The 18,570-nt window shown below is 39.4% G+C and overlaps 1 protein-coding gene across 2 annotated transcripts in view; it reads right to left on the bottom strand.

Moving 5' to 3' along the window:
* Positions 1 to 18,546, bottom strand: part of LOC110978826 (protein DOP1A-like) — a 31,834-nt gene extending 13,288 nt beyond the window's left edge. The window contains exons 1-14 of one of the 2 annotated variants that reach the window (XM_087146705.1): positions 18,405 to 18,546; positions 11,755 to 11,894; positions 9,735 to 10,090; positions 8,629 to 8,818; positions 6,895 to 7,725; positions 5,797 to 6,766; positions 5,335 to 5,481; positions 4,693 to 4,964; positions 4,074 to 4,226; positions 3,791 to 3,894; positions 3,159 to 3,435; positions 1,162 to 2,966; positions 629 to 860; positions 98 to 289 (exon numbers count right to left, since the gene is read on the bottom strand). In XM_087146705.1, the coding sequence (XP_087002831.1) occupies positions 98 to 289; positions 629 to 860; positions 1,162 to 2,966; positions 3,159 to 3,435; positions 3,791 to 3,894; positions 4,074 to 4,226; positions 4,693 to 4,964; positions 5,335 to 5,481; positions 5,797 to 6,766; positions 6,895 to 7,725; positions 8,629 to 8,818; positions 9,735 to 10,090; positions 11,755 to 11,892 (5,667 nt within the window). In that variant the 5' untranslated portion in view covers positions 11,893 to 11,894; positions 18,405 to 18,546. Of the gene's footprint in view, positions 1 to 97; positions 290 to 628; positions 861 to 1,161; positions 2,967 to 3,158; positions 3,436 to 3,790; positions 3,895 to 4,073; positions 4,227 to 4,692; positions 4,965 to 5,334; positions 5,482 to 5,796; positions 6,767 to 6,894; positions 7,726 to 8,628; positions 8,819 to 9,734; positions 10,091 to 11,754; positions 11,895 to 14,221; positions 14,407 to 18,404 lie in introns of those variants that run through there. The other variant, XM_087146706.1, reaches the window with a different exon arrangement.
* Positions 18,547 to 18,570: the final 24 nt, after the last annotated feature.

Genomic DNA, 18,570 nt, shown 5'->3' on the forward strand with positions numbered 1-18,570 from the left:
TATCTAGTCCATATCATAACCACAATGAGATAAAGCCATAGATTACTAAAATGCGAGGAACTTATAACCCAATTGGAAATAATCCATTGATTCTTACCTTTGGTGGTCCAAAGCTCCAGCTTGGAGGTTCTTCAGGTTTAGAGAGAGAATCCCTCAATCTCTCACATCTTAAGATCACAGCCCATAGTTTAGCCACGCTAGAGATGATACGAGGTAACATACCAAGGAGACCCTTACGAGCATCAGCCTTTGGGTTGTTAGTCTGACTGCTAGATGGATTGGCAGTACTCTATATTCACAGAAGTAAAATGGCAAGCAAAGAACAAATGATTCATTCTTAACTTACACATTTTGGCAGTATGCTACAAGGCAAAATGCTGGGAAAAAGAAAACAGATCTTCACAAAAATCACTTATGTCTTTAACTTTGTATCAGATTTCAAAGTCATTTAAGGCCTTGTACATTCAGTAAATTTAACTATTATCAACTTCAGCCTTGAAGCACAAAATAAGCAGATGGATACGTCTTGAAACAATGACTACCAAAATAATTTCCCAAACTTTGAGACATAGACATCCTGATACTGTAGTCTACTGATGAGGATGAAGACAGACACAGGGAAAAATACCTTGCTTTTGTCTCTTGTCAAGGCTCCAAGTAGACTACTGAGGAGTGGTGTGGAAGTACTACTCTCAGACTCTAAGGCACTGGTACTGCTGGTGACTGGACCTGAATGCCTACTTCCCATAGCAGAGAGGTTAGAGGTACTCTCTAGCAAGCAGAAATGACAGATGGTAGTCAATCCTTCTAGCATGGTGACTACATGGTCTGGGGGAACATTCTCAAGGTTCACTTCCAACCTGTGGTGAGGAAATCAAGTATATGAAATGAGAACTCTACGAAACATACATCTAGGTATATCAATCATATCCTTGGCAATGTAGTCTACTCAGAGAGACATGCAGTGCACATGGCTCATTATGTTGATCCAACTGCAAACTTGTCATATACCAGAGTGGATAAAATAATCTTGTCAAGCCCTCTTTTAATTGAAGAATGTCAACACCTAAATTTAACAGCATTTCAAGTGTTTGCTACTGACCATTATTAAGCTTAGCAGTTGTCACTCAACATTATCAACAAACTACTATGTTGACTTACTTCTTGTTCGAGTCTCCTGGCGTGTAGAGAATGGTCAATTGCTCCAGATTCTTGCAAAGTTGATTACAGACAGGAAGAGCAAGCTTGGGCAATCCTCGTTCTAAATGTGGAAGTGCTTCAGTCACCACAGCAACCCAATGACGATGCATGTGACAGATTTGGTACTGTTTAAGAGCACTTAAGACAGCTGTGATGAAGATGGACTGGCTTCCAAAACGTTCCGAGCGTACAAAGCCGACAGAGGAAGTCTTCTGAGGAGTGAACTTCATGCGGAGATATTCCCATTCACTATCAGCATTGCTTCCTGTGTCTGTGTCATCCTTAAGTGTGAAGAGTTGGTCTTCCAGGAAGATAAGAGTCCTGGCCAGCTTCAGTAGCTGGATTTGGAAGGCCTGAGCTCCTCGGTCAGACATATCTTGGGAGATATCCAAAATAATTTCTGGTTCCAGGCTTTGAGTTTTACCACTACCTCTATGGTGACTGTTAAACACCGATGACAACAGGCAGTACAGGACTGCTTTCTGGACTTTGGATCTAATGAGAAGATCACTGATGAATGTTGCTAGGCCACGCCCACTGTCCTTAACGATGTAGACGAGCTCGTGAAGGATGAGACGGAGAACCTCCATGCTTGCGATCTGAACATCTCGGTTGCCATGGACATCATCTTCACTGGCTTTAAGATCATGTGGGTAGTAGCTCCTCATATAGTAGACACAGATAAGAACAACAATCTCCAGATAGGTGCTACTTCGGAAGATTGTCAGAGCCTCTTGCTCAAGGTCTGAGTAGAAATCCTGCCCAGTGATGCAGCGCTTATGTCTTGCCAAGAGTTGCTGTAACTTTATCAGCTGTGGGGTGTTGGTGCTGCTGATGCTTGTTGATGACATTGCACAGACTAATGGCCACGGGTTAGTGCTGAGAATAGTTTTGATGGTAGACAGGACATACAGCATACGCTGAGCATCATACACCTGCACATAGAGAAGAATGTGCTGCTGTAAGGGTGGCACGGCATTCAGTTTCAATGCAGGGAGCATCTTGGGCTGACCCTGTGGTGCTCTATCTTCAGTCGCAGCTTCTGCCATTTCAATATCGCTTGGCTCTGTTTCAATCCCAGACATGGCATTCTCAAGATCATCTAGGATGTAGTCTTCTGGAGACAGATTCTCCAAGTTAGTAGATTTAACACCTGCCTTGGATCTTGGGGATGCTGGGGTTACAACATAAGACTGTTTGGAACCAGAGGAGGCTGTTGATCTATCTTCTCCTCTGGCATCACCCTCTTGACCAAGACCATCAACTTGTCTCATTGCTTCCTCAATCACAGACATTAGAATGCCCCTGACAGCATCTTCAGGACTTTCATCCACCTCTTCATTGTAGACATAGGAGGGTTCCTCACACAAATCATCAGTGCTTGTACTTGGAGTGGCTTTGCCTAATGTTTCTGGCAAGTTACCAAGGTCTGATGGTCGCCTTTCATCAGGAACTTTGCGAATCTTTCTTTTTTCAGCACTCTCCTCTTTTGAAGGCTTGCGAGATGATGAGACTTTGACTTTTGGGCTTGAGGAAGTGTCACTGTCTGTGTCGCTAATGTATGCTGATTGGTTCATCGGATTGACAGTGACGCTAAGTGTTTTACTGAGCATCTGAGGAGGTACGCTGTAACGAAGACCGGAGTTGGCTTTGTTGGTAACGTACTTCATCTTATCATCAATGGTGGTACATGCGAAGACAGGATCTTGCTTGCTTGGATTGATGGCGATAGCTCGCTTTCCATCCTTAATAACGTAGTATTTCACCTACAGAATACAAACAATTATCTCTGTCAATTAGAAAACAAGACACATTAACATAATCTCATTTGAATGGGCAAAAATCCATCACCTAGCATAGCAGTATTTTGAAGAATACTGGACTGTTGGTGTCTGGCTTAGTAACTCTACAAGGAATTTGACTGTTCCTTGAGGAGGAAACCAAGATTACAATCTCACCTCTCCATCCACACTGCTGATGCTGTAGATTCTATTCTCCACATCCTCATCTCCATCTTCATCTGTCTTACCCTCTCCTCCAGACTTCTGCTCTGGCTTAGTGTGAAGGAACTGGACAGACACACGGGCAGTGGCTGGATGGAGAAGTACTAACAAGATAGGTTCCAGGAGTCTAGCGATATCACCTCGGTCAATAGCATGGACTAACCAAGTCTGTGTGACTGATCTTATCATGCAGTCTGGGCACTCCAAACTGTCCATCATGACCAACAGAGATCTACAAGATAATGAAAACCAGAAAAACTGAACAAACTCAAACTGAACACCTAATCTCACACATATGGTAAAGAGTTCCTGAATTTTGCCAGAATTGATCTCAAGGGTAGTTTTAATTGCAGCACAAGATGATAATAGTGCTCCAACTTGCTGAGAAAGACCACAAAACCACTGATCTTATTTTTATTCTCACTGAACACATAAACTTGCTTTTTCAAAAATTCACCATTTTCCCACATGTACAGTGGTACACAATGAGCGTAAATTCTCTAAACTTGATCCAGTGTGAGCCTACTAAAACTTTCTGGCCAAAAGAGCATTCAAGGTTGATCCTGATTGCATTGTGGGCAATTTACCTGTCAAATGTGAGTACTTTGCTTGCTGGGCTGGCACTAAGAATCTGTGATCTGATCAAATGCCAGAGCTGAGCATACTTGATGTGTGCAGCTAGAGAAACAGCCTGGAAAGGATAGGAAAACTTCGCAATTAGAGGATCCGGTATAATCACTTTGGCAAAATATGGATTTATTATGGATGTTCTTTTAAGAAATGGTCCCAAAAGCAGGTGATGATACTGGATGATTTAATAACTAATTAGAAAAAGGCATCTGTTTATGAATATGCATGAGAATGGTATACCTTGTTGATCTGTACCAGTGAGTTTCCAATGATGTCTTCACAGATGTAGACATCAGGTGCTACGTTGTGCAGCTGATGCAGAAGATCAGCACTCTTCTGATGACAGTTGGGGGTGTTAGCACTCATGTAATGCCAGAGACTGGTTGCTACTCTCTGTAAAGCCAATCAATGACATGTTGGTAATGGCTCTGTGCATAAGCTACAGAGGGTGCTATGGGCATGTAGCTTTTTTTAGTATTCTAAAGAGCAAAGACAAAAGAGCTTTTGACCACTGTGTTTCACTCTCCATGTCCACGGGCAGGAAGAGAAACTAACCCAAAATAAGATAAGTTATCTTGCTGGTATGCATGGGCCATGATTATCAATTACTGTTTGTGACTACAATGTATTTCAGGAACAGCCATCAAGTGTTTCTACATGTATAAACAGCTAATACATGTATTACCACAAGAGGGTTGCTCAAAGTGAAAGTTGTGATAGGAAAATAAATGTGATTAAACCTCAACTAATGAATTCCAAATTGGAAATACTGGAGATCCAGCATGTTTCACTGTATACAGTGTAATTCAGGGTTACATACATATGTATGTACACTACCCGGTATCTTAAAATGACTTACCTGGAAGAAGCTGGTACCAAAGTTGATTGTATGCAGATGTGATGCAGAAACTGCAGGTATCAAGACCACAGAGATAGTCCCAGAATCTGCCTTGGGGGAGTTTGGTGGGTTAGGTAGTACCAGCTTAGTATCTGAACGGTCAGTGACGGACTTGGTCAAGGCAATCAACTCTAAGGTGGTGGAAATGGCTGTAGTTTGCAGCATGAAGTTATTTACAAAACAGCTGGTGGCAACAAGGGATTGGAGCCACTCAGGCAAACCAAGTGCACTACCTGGAAAGAAAAAGGCAAATATTCAGCTAGTTTGCAGAGCCCCTCCATCAAAAACACAAACATCAATAAAAAACACACAAAATTTATGCTTCATTTTTGTGGGTGTTTAAAGTGCAGTCCTTCTTCACTTTTCACGAACACTTTGTACGAAGTCAGCAATTTGGCATTGTACTGGTACATGTACCAGGTAGGCTTTCAATAAGAATTTCTAAATTGGTCAGCAGGTGATTTGACAGTACACACTGTACTGCATCAGCCTCTCAAATGCTGAGGCCAAAAACTGGACAAGCAGGACAGCACATACAACACAGATATGTGCCATCATTCCCTTCTGGCTTCTTTGTGGTAACTAGGAGTCGACCCTACTTACCGGTAGTGGTAGGTGTAACAATATGGGCAGCTGATGCTGTTTCATTACAGTACATTGGGAAACAAGCAAACTCAACCAACAAATGACAAGCTGTAGAGAAAGCTTGCAAGGCACTGGGAGAAGATGTACATTGTAGCTCAACGTCACCTACAGAAGGAAAACAATTTATAAGAATTTCAGACCAACTGATTTATCTCATCAAAAATATTTAATTTCTCAGTGTAAATCTCAACTCCACCAGATGCCTCATGAGTTGCTTCCAGTAAACTGTTTACATACAAAATGCCAAAATGCAAAATAGGATTACTGTGCCAAAGACAGAGTGGATTGAGAAATATTCCTAGAATAACAAATAAAAAACCTAAATGCAAGTGACACATCTAACCTTAAACTCTTGAGGGCTTGTGAAAAGTTACATGAGATTTAAGGATTAACAGCTGTAAGGCAGAATGTTATACTTACGGATGTAGACAGCCACAGCCTCATCTGAAGTCAGTGCTGAGTTAGTGCGGAGTCTACCATCCTCACTCATTTTGTCTGTTAAGTCTCCAAAGCCATGAGGCTGTTTAACCTTCAAGCCTTCCCCAACTGATGGCTGTCGTTTCTCCTGTGTACCACTGTACTTGACATTCAGCTTCTTCAGATGCCTCTTCACCACTTCGGCCTCTGGAAGGATCTTGCTGCTGACAAACTTGGCAAAGAAAGTTTGGTAGCACTGCACACAGGCTTGCATTATAAAGACAGGTTGGCCGTCTTGGTCACTTTCAGCAAGACTGGTTGTCAAGGAGACTGAACTTGGGGTTCGACGATGTGAGGGACGGAATTCAATTGTCTCATCTTTGGATACAGAATCAAGGCTTGCCATTTTAGTGGGACGTTTGACCCTCTCAATCTGGAAGTCGTCATCAAGAGCTGGCAACTCTGCATCCTCTAGGCGTTCAGAAGAAAGCCTGTCCAATGATCTCCTAGGACTCAACGGAAATTTCTTGGATGAACTTTGCTTGCCTTGCTTTGTTTTGTCAGCTCTCTCACTCTCTGGAGATTCATCCTGTGCAGCAGCTGATCCTGAGCTTGCCTCCTTTTTGCCATCTGATGAATTCATCACTGATTGGGATTTAGACATTTCTCTTGGCGTGGATGACTGCTGTAGTGACAAATCCCTACCGGTTATCCCACTGCTGCCACCATCCACAATCTCCAAGCCTTTCTCAATGATGTCAACATGAGCCATCAGTCTCTGAGGTGTGCTTGTATCCCACTGATTGGGACTGGTGACCATGGATGGTTGTACCTTGGTTAGCAGCTTGGTACACAAGCACAGTGTGTCCTTAATCTCTGACAGGCTTAGATACTCACAGTAGTTGGAAAGGGACACAGTTAACTTGCAAAGTAGGTTCGGAAGATACTCTGTTGTTGTTTCCACATATGTTTCCTGAAGAAAAAAATAAATAGCAGGGCATGATAATTTAATAAATGTAACTTCGACCATCCAACGGCACTTTAAATCATTCTATTTATTTATTTTTCTGTGACTAAACAGCACGTTTAACAGCTACTCACCAGTGACACAATGTCCAGGAGAAAATCTACCAGCTTACACATTTCTGAACATGTCAGTGTCCTACTCCCATCACCTATAGAGGGTGCCATTCCACCTCGCATTACTGTCTCTTGACAGCAAAGATCAAATCGTGCTGCAATAAATTCCCACATGAAGTGTGACTCAAACACACCAAAGAGCAAATTGGCAGTCTTGATGAGCTCCACAGGACGGGCATTACGAGTAAGAAGCTTTCTGGATGGTGTAGACAGAAGTAATGATTCCTGAGATTCAGAAATGAGTCCTTTCCACACATCATTCTCGCATCCAGTAGTGCAACGATTAAACAAGGCACGAAACACCTCAATAAAAACATCTTCTACAATAATTGAGCTCAGTTCTGGCTTGTCAAGAAGGCTGATCAAGATCTTGTAGGGTTTCAAGATGGCAGCTTTGGCCTCATCCTCGTTTAAGCCACTTGGAATGGTATGCAACCAGACTTTTAGGGATTCCACCAACATGGCTTTAGAATGAGCCTCAAAGTAAGCTGAAGTCTCATCTTCAGTGCTTAAAATGCTGTCTGATCGCTCCACAGTCAAATCAGTTGGTTTCTTAGCAGTAGTGTCTGGCTCCGTTTTCCTCACATCAGTTCCCAACAACCAGCTAAAGAGACGACGATTAAGGGACATGTCACGACGCAAGAGCACGTTAAGTGCAGCTGTCAAGATATGTGTCTGTTCATCTTTAGACACACAGTAATCATGAAGAGGGAAGCACAGTAGAACTAGATCTAGGACGGAACGCTGGACCAGAACAACAGAATCATACAGGGATTCACAAACAGCTTTGACCTGAAGACAGGGAGCAAACAAAACACTTGGTCAGAGATGACCTGAGTGAAAGTATTCAATAATGACAATCTCTACTGTGCACAGCTATAGCTTTACATGTATTCTGTGATCAATCGGTAGAATCAACATCAAACAAGTTAGACCCACAAGGGTCACTATAATAGAACTTATTCCATGAGCAACTGTGGATCACAAAAATGCATCATAACATTAGCAAAAGGCCAAATCCAATATTTATAAACAAGATATGTAGGGCTGATTCGATTCAAATAATTCACTATTTGAATATTTGATCAAGTCAATCAAATATCTGAGTACTCGGTCGTACTGACGGGCAGATTGTTGATGAACAAGTCACATACAAAATCAGTTGAAATAATGAACACAATTGTACCTTATAATCACTATAATAGCTTCTCAAGTCTAGGAGTATCTCCAGCCACAATTTGGCAAGATTCAACACATGAACAAGACTTCTATTCCTTTTAAATTTTTAATGAATAATTTTTTTTTTGACTCGTTGTAAGATTGTTGTCGCTTCTTAGTTGAATATGCTTGAAACAAGTCTCCATAGTGTAATTCTTTTCTCAGTTAAAACAAAAAAAAATTCTCTGTTCCTTTTCTTGAATTTCGTATTCAAATATTCAACTGCAGAAAATAATATTCAAATATTTGAGAATCGATCTAATATTTGGATACTCGGCACAGCTTTACAGATATGCATGATGCACACAGATGCTAGTGAGATCAATAAATATCAATAAATATGGCACAGGAAAAGACACCATGCATAAATGTACTACATTTATGCCAACCTGAGGATTCTACTTCAAAGATCTAACAATCTCGCCATCTCCATGTTGTTAAGGGTGGTACATGTATGCAAACATGTAAGCACCTTACCAGTTTTTCTCTGCTATTGCCAAGGATGTGAGATTGTTCTTTCATTGATGCTTTACGGTCTAGTTGAGACAAGACAAATGACACAGCAGGAAGCCGAACACCTGGGCTTGTCAAGACACACTCCCACAGAGCACTGTAGAAATTAGACTTCACCATGCCTGCACATAACTGTTCCAACAAAGCATTGGTCCTGTGCACAACAATTAAACCAAACAATTGGAACAAAATACTAGCACTGGCATGTTCAAAGAGTTGATGAGTGAACCTGCACTAAAAGCCATAATGATTTGCAATAAAAAACAAGCAAATACAGCAAGGCATTAGGTACCCACAAGCAACCATACTTGCAGCCTATTTATGTCAAAGTCCCTCCTTTCAAATTAAACTCTAATCTGATAAAATCCTTTTTGCCTTGTATGCTATGATTTCAAAATACATTTGGCAAATAGCTCCTCTGACCCACCTTAAGGCTGGTTCATACTGCAGGTAAATGCAAAAGCAAAACGAATTTGACTCCACAAAACATTTCAAGAAACATCCGCTGGAGATGAAGTGTATTTAACTTTTCAAAATTTGCAATGAGAATATTGGTGCTGACATCACAACATTGCATAAATGTGTATTAACTGTCATGCAAAGTAGCCTTTAGAATGTTCCCTCCATTTTTTAAAAATACAACTACTGCCTGCTGTGAGGGGATCCATAGTGTTTTGTACACCCCCAGCTTTGCATAGAGGATATTTGACCCTTCAGGTGTACAAAACACCATGGATCCCTACACAGCAGGCAACAAATAGTGGCTTCTTGAATAACAGAGATCAACTAAATTTAATAGTAAATTACAAACAGTACTTCCTCTTTCAAAATGACATCAGTCAACAGAATTGAGTTTGGGGAGGTTGATGATTCTGTTGTTTTCAAATTTGATTTATATTTGTCCGTCGACCGAGGAAAGAAACGTGGCAACTTTCATTTTCATTTTCATAACTGAAAGTTCTCCTTGTTTAAGTTTTTTTTAGAAATGCACACGTTTGATACATATACGCACTCATGTTAAGATAACTGGAAAGGCAATAAAAGTATTTTAAATTTTCTAGAGTACTAACCTATCAAAAAACTCGGATCCTTCCTCCAATCCAGGCATGATGCCTTGAAGTAGGCCAGTCAGGCATGGCTTGAGGTGTTCACCCAGGGGTAGGTAGTGTTCCTCATACAAATGAAGAAGCTTTGGCTTGACAGCCATAGCAGCGCTGCCTAGCAACGGGAACAGGCCAGCACTGTAGATGAACATATCTTGACATAGTTGCTTAGGACCAATGGTACGGAAGATGAGATCATAGGTCTCTAAAGCCTTGAGGTGAACGCCACTCGGGAGGGCAGGATGAGTGCATTGAGCAAGACGCTTACCGATCAGAAGACGTTTAGGGATGACAGAGTAACGCGTAGAGTTGCTTTGTAGGACCTGGGTCACAAATGAGAAAAATGACTGTTTAAGATGGATTACAAACATGTACATGTACATCCTCAGGCATGACTCAATTAGCTCTTCTAATAAATATTTGTGGCTTCCTTCAAGATTGTTTTCATTGGTTTCTGCATACTTTAAGTAGGTGAAAATACACCTAACTAAAGCATACATTGCAAATACCTGAATACAGTGCACATGTACATGTATGTCAATGGATTAGATCATTTTAGGTCATAAGCTTGTTTTAATCATAAAGATGCCACATTTTGAGGTACTTTTGAGTACTTGATAAAACTATTTGATATATTGTAAATAAAGAACAGATGCTTCAGTTTGCAATGTAATCGATTCAAAATTTCAAATTACCTTTAATGCAAATTGCTCATGTGAAAAGACTCCTAAAAAAATTAATGTAAATTCTTGCCGGCCATCTTGATGCACAGTTAGTGTTATTAATAACAAACTATTGTATGGATTTGTTTATCAGTTTTGCTAAGGACTACAAAAGCAACACAAAGGAACTGAGAAGTGTAACATCTGCATTTGGTGAAACATGTATTCACATCAATATACAAAATTATAAACCAATTGCTTGACTATGGGCATTTGTGACTAAAAAGTATTCTGTCCTATACATGTAAAATGTAAAACGTAATTAAACTGTACCTGTGTTCATGTTACATCAAATTACATGAACATGGATAGTAGATTCCAGAATGTAAATGTATGTACATTTAAATGTATGCAATTTCAGTCATACCTGTAGGGTCTATTACATGTACACGTATAATGTACTGTACATGTACTTCTGAGACATCAGTTTACTGTCAATCATTAATTGGTATCATGCATAGAATCACTGTAATTGAATCAGGGATGGAGCACATGTGCGATATGGTAAACGTACGTTTCTGTGTGTAGGCTGAATATGTGACATTTAAAGGGCTTCACACTGTAAATTATTTACATGCATACACTGTACACGTATCCAAGAAATGTGTACTTTTGGAGAATGCAAACTGTGTGTGTTTAAATTGAACTGCCCCTTCAAATACAAAATGGTTTTAGAGTTCAAGTACATGTACACGTATATGTATATACTAGTATGTGTGAAATTCCTAGGAATTTAAGCATTTCATCTGCAGGTGCTTGTATACATGTAGTTTATTTTAATGCACCATGATGAGCCATTTGAGATTTTAGCAAAAGCTGCTGATTGCTACGTGTACATGTCCAGTTACAAAACTGTACAAAATAAAAAGGATTTGAATTTATAACTCACTCCATTTGACATTTGAGAAGTATCTCAACTCATAATTGTAACTTCTTGTATCCACTACAGTACCTTTCACCTAAATTAGATATTTTGCAAAACATACTGACAATGATACTGTTAGAATTTACCCATCTTGGCATTTGCAAAGCAGGACATTATAATAATTTAAGGCAGACACAATAATTTCAGCATTGGTTGTGCCATCCATTCACAATGACATGTACACTGACAACAATACCAATACATCAAAATGCAACGTTTCAAATGGTTAATTTATTGCAGATTTGGAATCAGGTTCATTACTGGTATTCAGTTGTCATGGTTACGGAGACTCTAGTATATGTGAGGTTGGGATTGGCTGCAACAGCTACATGTACAGTACCTTGATAAGTTTAGCAAGTGCTGAGATGAGGTCGGCCCACTCACTGGAATACTCAAATCCTTTCAATGCTTTGTCTACAGCCGCCGAGTAGGCCTTGAATTTGGGATCTGACATCAATTCACTCTCATCTAGATTCATGGCTAGCAATCAATCAAACAAACAACAATTTAGGGGAAAATACTGTCAAAATTTCTCATTAACACAGACCTGTTTGAATCCCAGGTTAGAAATTTGGTTGAGCATGTTCCCAACAGGAACAGCATGTTTGTAAATGTGGCTTAATCAGATCATGTCATCAAAGTCCAATTTGTCAAACCCAGATGCAAGCTGCATCAGTAGCCCAGATGAAGTCAATTCGATTTATACAAATAAGGAGTACATGTAGGTAAAAAGTACATGTAATATGAAACAAAGCAACTTAAAGTTAGTTACACAGTTCTTCTTTATGCCATCAAACAGATGTACATGTATATTATGGTTACAACATACAGAATATACTGAATACATGTAAATCACAATTTTTACGCACGTGTGCATGCAACTTCTACAAAAGCAAGGAAATACATTAGTTTGTTGTGATATCAAACATTCACATTAAAAAACACTTACCTTCGGGGGTATGAAAAATTCCATTGTTTGCAAATTTACTATTAAATGAGTTAGTTTTCTTAATCTTGTTCATTTTTTGACTTGCAGCTCATTTCTAGGGAAATTCCAGACCAAAATCAGCAGTTACCCAGTAACGCATATGGTTGTATCATGGAGCACCTGTTCAAATGGGAGTACTTGTACACGTACATGTACCTTGCACAAAGACTTGTGGCTGAATACAGCTTCCTGAACACAGACTAAGAATACAAATTACAATACTTACCATATGTAAATTAGCTTTGGCTTAACACACTTCAGTTCACATCTATACACCTAAAGATGCTTTGTATGGCTACCCTTAAAATGAACTTCGACATGTACATGTACCTGTAGGTGACAAGCGTATGTATGTACATGATGTACATGTACATGTTCAATGTAAATGTATACCAGTACATACATGTATAAGGACAGAGACAATAGAATTGTGTGTACAGAGTACTGGTACACCTGCATAATGTACCAATTACTGAAAATACATGTACCATGCATTTCCAGTGAACATGTCCTTTTTCCTAAATGAGTTAGCATAATGTTCACATTATACATGTACAACAGGATCTCATAACACATGCTGGGAATGAAATTGAGCAATCAACCTTGACTGTCTCCAGGCTGGAGGCTTGCTACCCCTTTGATCTGGGGTGGAGCTGCACACGTACAGTTTGTATGTATGTATGTAACCAAACAAGATGTAAAAGGGTTACACTAAGATCACTGTAACTCACTGTACAGAAAGGGAACTCAATACTGTGCTCATGGCTAAGCTGAAAGATACAACGGTAGAAAGCAGGTCTCAATCCCACACCCAAAACAATAATTACATGTAGCGGTATGTAGTAAACACAACTGATAAACTCATGACAAGATTCATATAACTACAGTTCTAACTGCAGTGAGACCAACATTGACCATAGATCAAGGACCCATTGACTGAGCAACCTGCATGTTGTTCTTGTACATGTATATGCACTAGCTGTCATGTTAAAATCACACTCATACAATAGCCCTGTATATACATGTATGTACTGATGATGTAAAATCATCGTTTACTACAGTGCATTGTGGGATAGAATGAGTTTGATCAGAGCAGAACAGTATGTATTCATACAAGTAGCTGCCACATACCAAGAGTAGACAAAACGGCAGAGATAGTGAAAGGAAGTGACAGCTGCAGTCTACCATTTCCAGTTGTGGAAGGTAATTCCCGAAAGACACGAAATAATGGTTAACAATAAAAATCTCTACCTTTCGAAAACAGAGATTTCTTACTCATGGCATACCAGCAGCAAAGTAACAATTTGTGCAGTACACCCTTATTTTACACTTTGCCACCATGCAGTACGGTTAACAACACACCCTATCTAGATACAATACACAGTGGTACAGCGCACCTTTGACCCTTTTTGTTTACTTCAGGTCAGCTTTTAGTTTCAATATTGGCCAATACAGATATTTTATTCACAGTCATCCAATAGTTAACCCGTTTCGCATGACACGTGTACAATGATCACATAGATCGTAGCCACAGAGCTTAATCCCATGCCTATACTGTATGTAATACGTACAGGTAGCTCTGCAATGTGGGAGGAATACGGTACATGTTCAATTCTCAAATAGACCAGCTTGATGGTGATATTACAAGTCTGCAAGCTCGTCCCGAATTCATTCATTGTACGTGTAGATCTGTACATGTACAGTACGTATACTAGTATGATAAATTACATGTACCTGGGTTGGTGTGAGTCATGATTCATTGTGAGTAATGTACCGGTACAAACCCAATAACTCACATAATTATCACAAACCTTCCAACCTTTTGGTGGTGATGAAGCATACGCCCCACTTGTTGGTATCAAGAGTCCATGTTTAAGCAGCAAAGTACTGTAGAATTGCCCATCCATGGTCACAAACTATTAACACAACCCTACCAAGCAAACTGAAATTATTCATACTACCAGTAAATGTTCTATATTGTATGCCTAGCTGAACACAAATGCTCATGAACTCAAGATCTGTGCTCAAAGCAGTGATTTTTAATATCTTGTCATTAGCAATTGTCCTTCATTTTAAGTTTCCCAGACTCCAGGTCTGAGTACCTGGACATATACCGTACCAGCACTTCTTTACCCATGTGTAATCCAGGTCTGGGACAAATGAGACTCAAGCAAGCCACGACAAAAATCCATTGGTAGAATTGCTGTTTTAACACAATTCAATATCATGCAATGGACCTTAGTAAATGCACCATTAATCTAAAGTTAATGACAAATTAGAAAAATACGACCATTTTACTACCGTTCTGACAACAAGTACATGTACACTGTACAAAATGCAAAGATAATGGGACTACATACATGTACACGTACATGTATTTGTCCAAATTGTACCGGGTATACACAAAGAAATGAGTGTGGATAAGGTATACGATACATGAGAATCCTGGATAGCTTCGACATAAAAAAAAAATGCAACAGTTAATGAATTATGGAGGTACATGTATGCGTCCCACATGATGCAACCTTCACTGCTTGTAGAAATGTGCTACATTCATTATTCCACAAGTTGCCAATTATCCATGGGCAGACCATGTCTAAAGACCCAGTCTACGCATATAAGTACAACTACCAGTTATGTACATATGTACACATACATGTACATGTATGTCACAGAGCAGTCTTCTTCATTGTCTTTGATGCGATCATATTAATGGAAGAAATCTGCAGCACCACAGGTGTCCATTAATTCACGTAATGTACACATACATGCTGTCCAGTCATGATGTGATGTTGTCCAGGTTATGTTTACATCCAATGAATAACTTCTAGCTGTATATGGACAGGTACATGTTTACATGTCAAAGTTATATCTACGTGGACACATAGGAAAACATGTACATGAGAGACTGCAGCATTGTAAGAGGCAGTATTGATTTTACATTTTGATACTAAGGACTCAATACTCAAGGCCACTGTAACTCTTGTTTTGTTTTTTTTATTTGAAAATCCTAAAGCAAAAGAGACTGAAAGTGAAACCATGAAGAGTCCAAACTAAATAGAGATCACGTGGCCTCTCAGACAACCTGAGAAACTCTCACATGATCATATCACGTGATGATAATGACTAGTAATGAGGTACATACAGTAGATGTTCTGATTGTGGTCATTCTGTGCTTACACGTACATGTATGCAAATCTGGCCTTCCCAAACATCCTTATTAAGACAAAGTAATTAACATCACTCAAGGAAATGGCACTGTAAATGTTTGCCATGACACTCGGTGCAACCAACCCACAAGCAAACTTCCTTATGATACATGTACATGTTTCACTTGTTTCACTTGCACCAAGAACAGGTTATACTCCACATGCCAACTGTTCATTGTAAACAACAACAAAAATGGACACACAAGTCAATTACCATGCCTGACATCCAAACTCAGTGATTCTCCGTCCATGGATAATACATCTGAACTTAGAATGCCTGCTGAACTAAACATGGTTACTATAATATACAAATACATGTACATTAGACCACAGTTCCCTGTATATACAATACATGATGTTCCATAATTGTTGATGTACAGGAAAAGGCAGTATAGCATTTGGTTTACATGTACAGTGCTCTGTCTAGCTTACATGAAATGATGCACATGACTTGTGGCTCACAGGAAATATAGTAAAATGGTAGTTTGACCCTGGCCAATATAAACAAAGATCTGATGAGTGACCAGCTGTACGGACACCGAACTACCACCTTTGCACTTTTCTATAAAAAATTTTATGCTGAAGAAAATGTCTTGGAACTCTGCTGAGTTACGAATACATGTAACTTTCACCACCTACATGTACATGTACATCGTACATCAACCTAAAAGGGAGCGCTACCTATTATAGTTACATGTAGTTTGCAGTTGAAACTAGAAACCAATGAAAGGGGTAACCAGCAGTTTGCATTAATTTCTTTAGTCTTTGTTCCTTCCTTTATACATGTACGCATGTGTCCTTTTTCCTTCAAAGTTCAAGCATGATTCAACTACGTGTACATGTACCCAGTATGCTACTTGTTCTACAAATGATACAAAGGAAAAATTCAAACATTTGCAGTTTATTTAGTTTAAACAATAAACTGAACCCAGTAAATTGAGTAATGGATGCTACTTTTATTCACTGTTTACTAATCAAGCTATTTTTTAAAATATCATATGATATAATTCAAAGGTTCAAAGGTTCCAGTAAATATTGTATGAGGTCATACATGTGCATGTAAGACCCGTTTTGGCACACAGCCTGTACAAGTGTACATGTACAGTATATGTGCAGCAACAATGTCTGATGACACATGGCCACCTGCAAGTGATCAACCTTATCTACTGGGCTACATGTATTGTCTACAAATTGTAACAATTGAATTATGTACATGTACATGTACATGTAGGTGCGTGGTACGCACACTGCACGTACATGTACATGTACTTGTAGACACATGTGTGTATCGGTCAGGCAAAACAAAGAAAGTGTGCACGTCTAGCCCAAGTTTGTCTAGGGCTCCGTTGTATGAATGCCATCTGTAAGGGTGTAAGGTAAATGAGGCAAAGTTGATGGATTTGGGAGTTTTACTGACTTGGAACATTGATCAAAATAACAAGCACATTAAAGCAGCCACAAGTTCTACAGTTTATAATGTGAATTGATATTCTGTGGGAAAAGTGTGCCATTTGAACAGAGTTTTCAGATTGTACTTACATTACCTAACAATTGGAACACATTTAAAAAAAGTTTAATATTATAATTCTGCAGGAAGAAGTTGACAGACTCATTATTATTTGGACAAAGATGTACTAGGACGTATGTTCACACTGCATGCAAATTACAATGGACACCCTTTTCTCACTTTTTCCCATAACAATGGATATTATGTCGACAGAATAATTCAAGTGAAACACAGGACTGGTGCATCCCTCTATCCTATGTGCATTTGTGTACATGTATTGGTTGGCAAACCTTGTTATTACAATAGAACAAAATATTACTTTTGATTAAACTTTCTGACTCACCTTTGTGGATAATAATGACACCATGTCAAATAACTGAGTGATTACTTTGTGGAAAGAGGACAGCAGGGTTTGTATTTTTGAGCGAATTAATAGGGTACAAATGACGGCTTTAATGTACAGTAACATTGTAATGTTCTGCAGTTGGTTTACAACTTAAGGGTGTGATCTTTGCCAGTTTTGCACAGCTTAAAATTTCCCCTCAAGATTTAATAACATGGAAAATCTGGGCCTGATACAGCCAAATACCGGCACGAACGGGGCCTATACATATTTTTATTTGTGAATGTAAGCCTTATTGCAAATACTTCATGGTGATTTTGCACAATGCCTTTTTACCATTGTGCAAAATTACTGATGCAGTATTGGCAAAAAGGCTTATTCAATATAGTAATTAGCATCACTGGGAGCCTGCTTTAAATGTTACTGTACATAAATTCTGCAGTGAAAGCACACTAAAGACAAATAACACTGAAACTGAAAAATTTCATCAAAAACATTCTAGCCTAATTGCAGCAAGTCTTTTGCGGTATAAGACCTCATGATGTCATGGATTAGGCTAAATGAGTCTAAATTATCAGGAACTAATCGGGCATAGGGGTAGCATACATGTATACATATCTCAGGACAAATGAAACATGACCGAGCATGCCAAACATTGTTGAAGTACCGGTATGGTTCATGTCAAGGACATTTACCAGGGTAATCAGTGGTAATGCTGTTGTCACCTGTGGATTGTGTATCATAATTACTGTCTGCATGCACAGCCTCACGGCCTGTCCGTAGTGCGCACGATTGCATGTACACTGTACATGTGATATGTGCATACTTAGCATGCATCTACATGACACCTCTCTGAAGCCTAACGTTAATCCGCGTTAGCAGGTTACATGGAGTACACAAAAGATTGATTAATTAATGTCAAATTTAAAAAGGATATACTCACTTGTTCTTTGGGTTTTCTATACAGCAACAGACGTATGAATGAAACAACTAATTAAGTCACGGTACGCGCGTAATTTACGTGGCTGTCCGTCCTTCCCCAGCTTCACCAAACGCCATTTTCGTACTGTTACGGTTGAGTGAACAGCGCCCTCTAAAGCTTGTCACAG

This window comes from Acanthaster planci, linkage group LG15 (assembly GCF_054643075.1).
Source record: "Acanthaster planci isolate LZ-2023a linkage group LG15, COTS_SCS, whole genome shotgun sequence".
In the NCBI taxonomy this organism is placed as follows: Eukaryota; Metazoa; Echinodermata; class Asteroidea; order Valvatida; family Acanthasteridae; genus Acanthaster; species Acanthaster planci.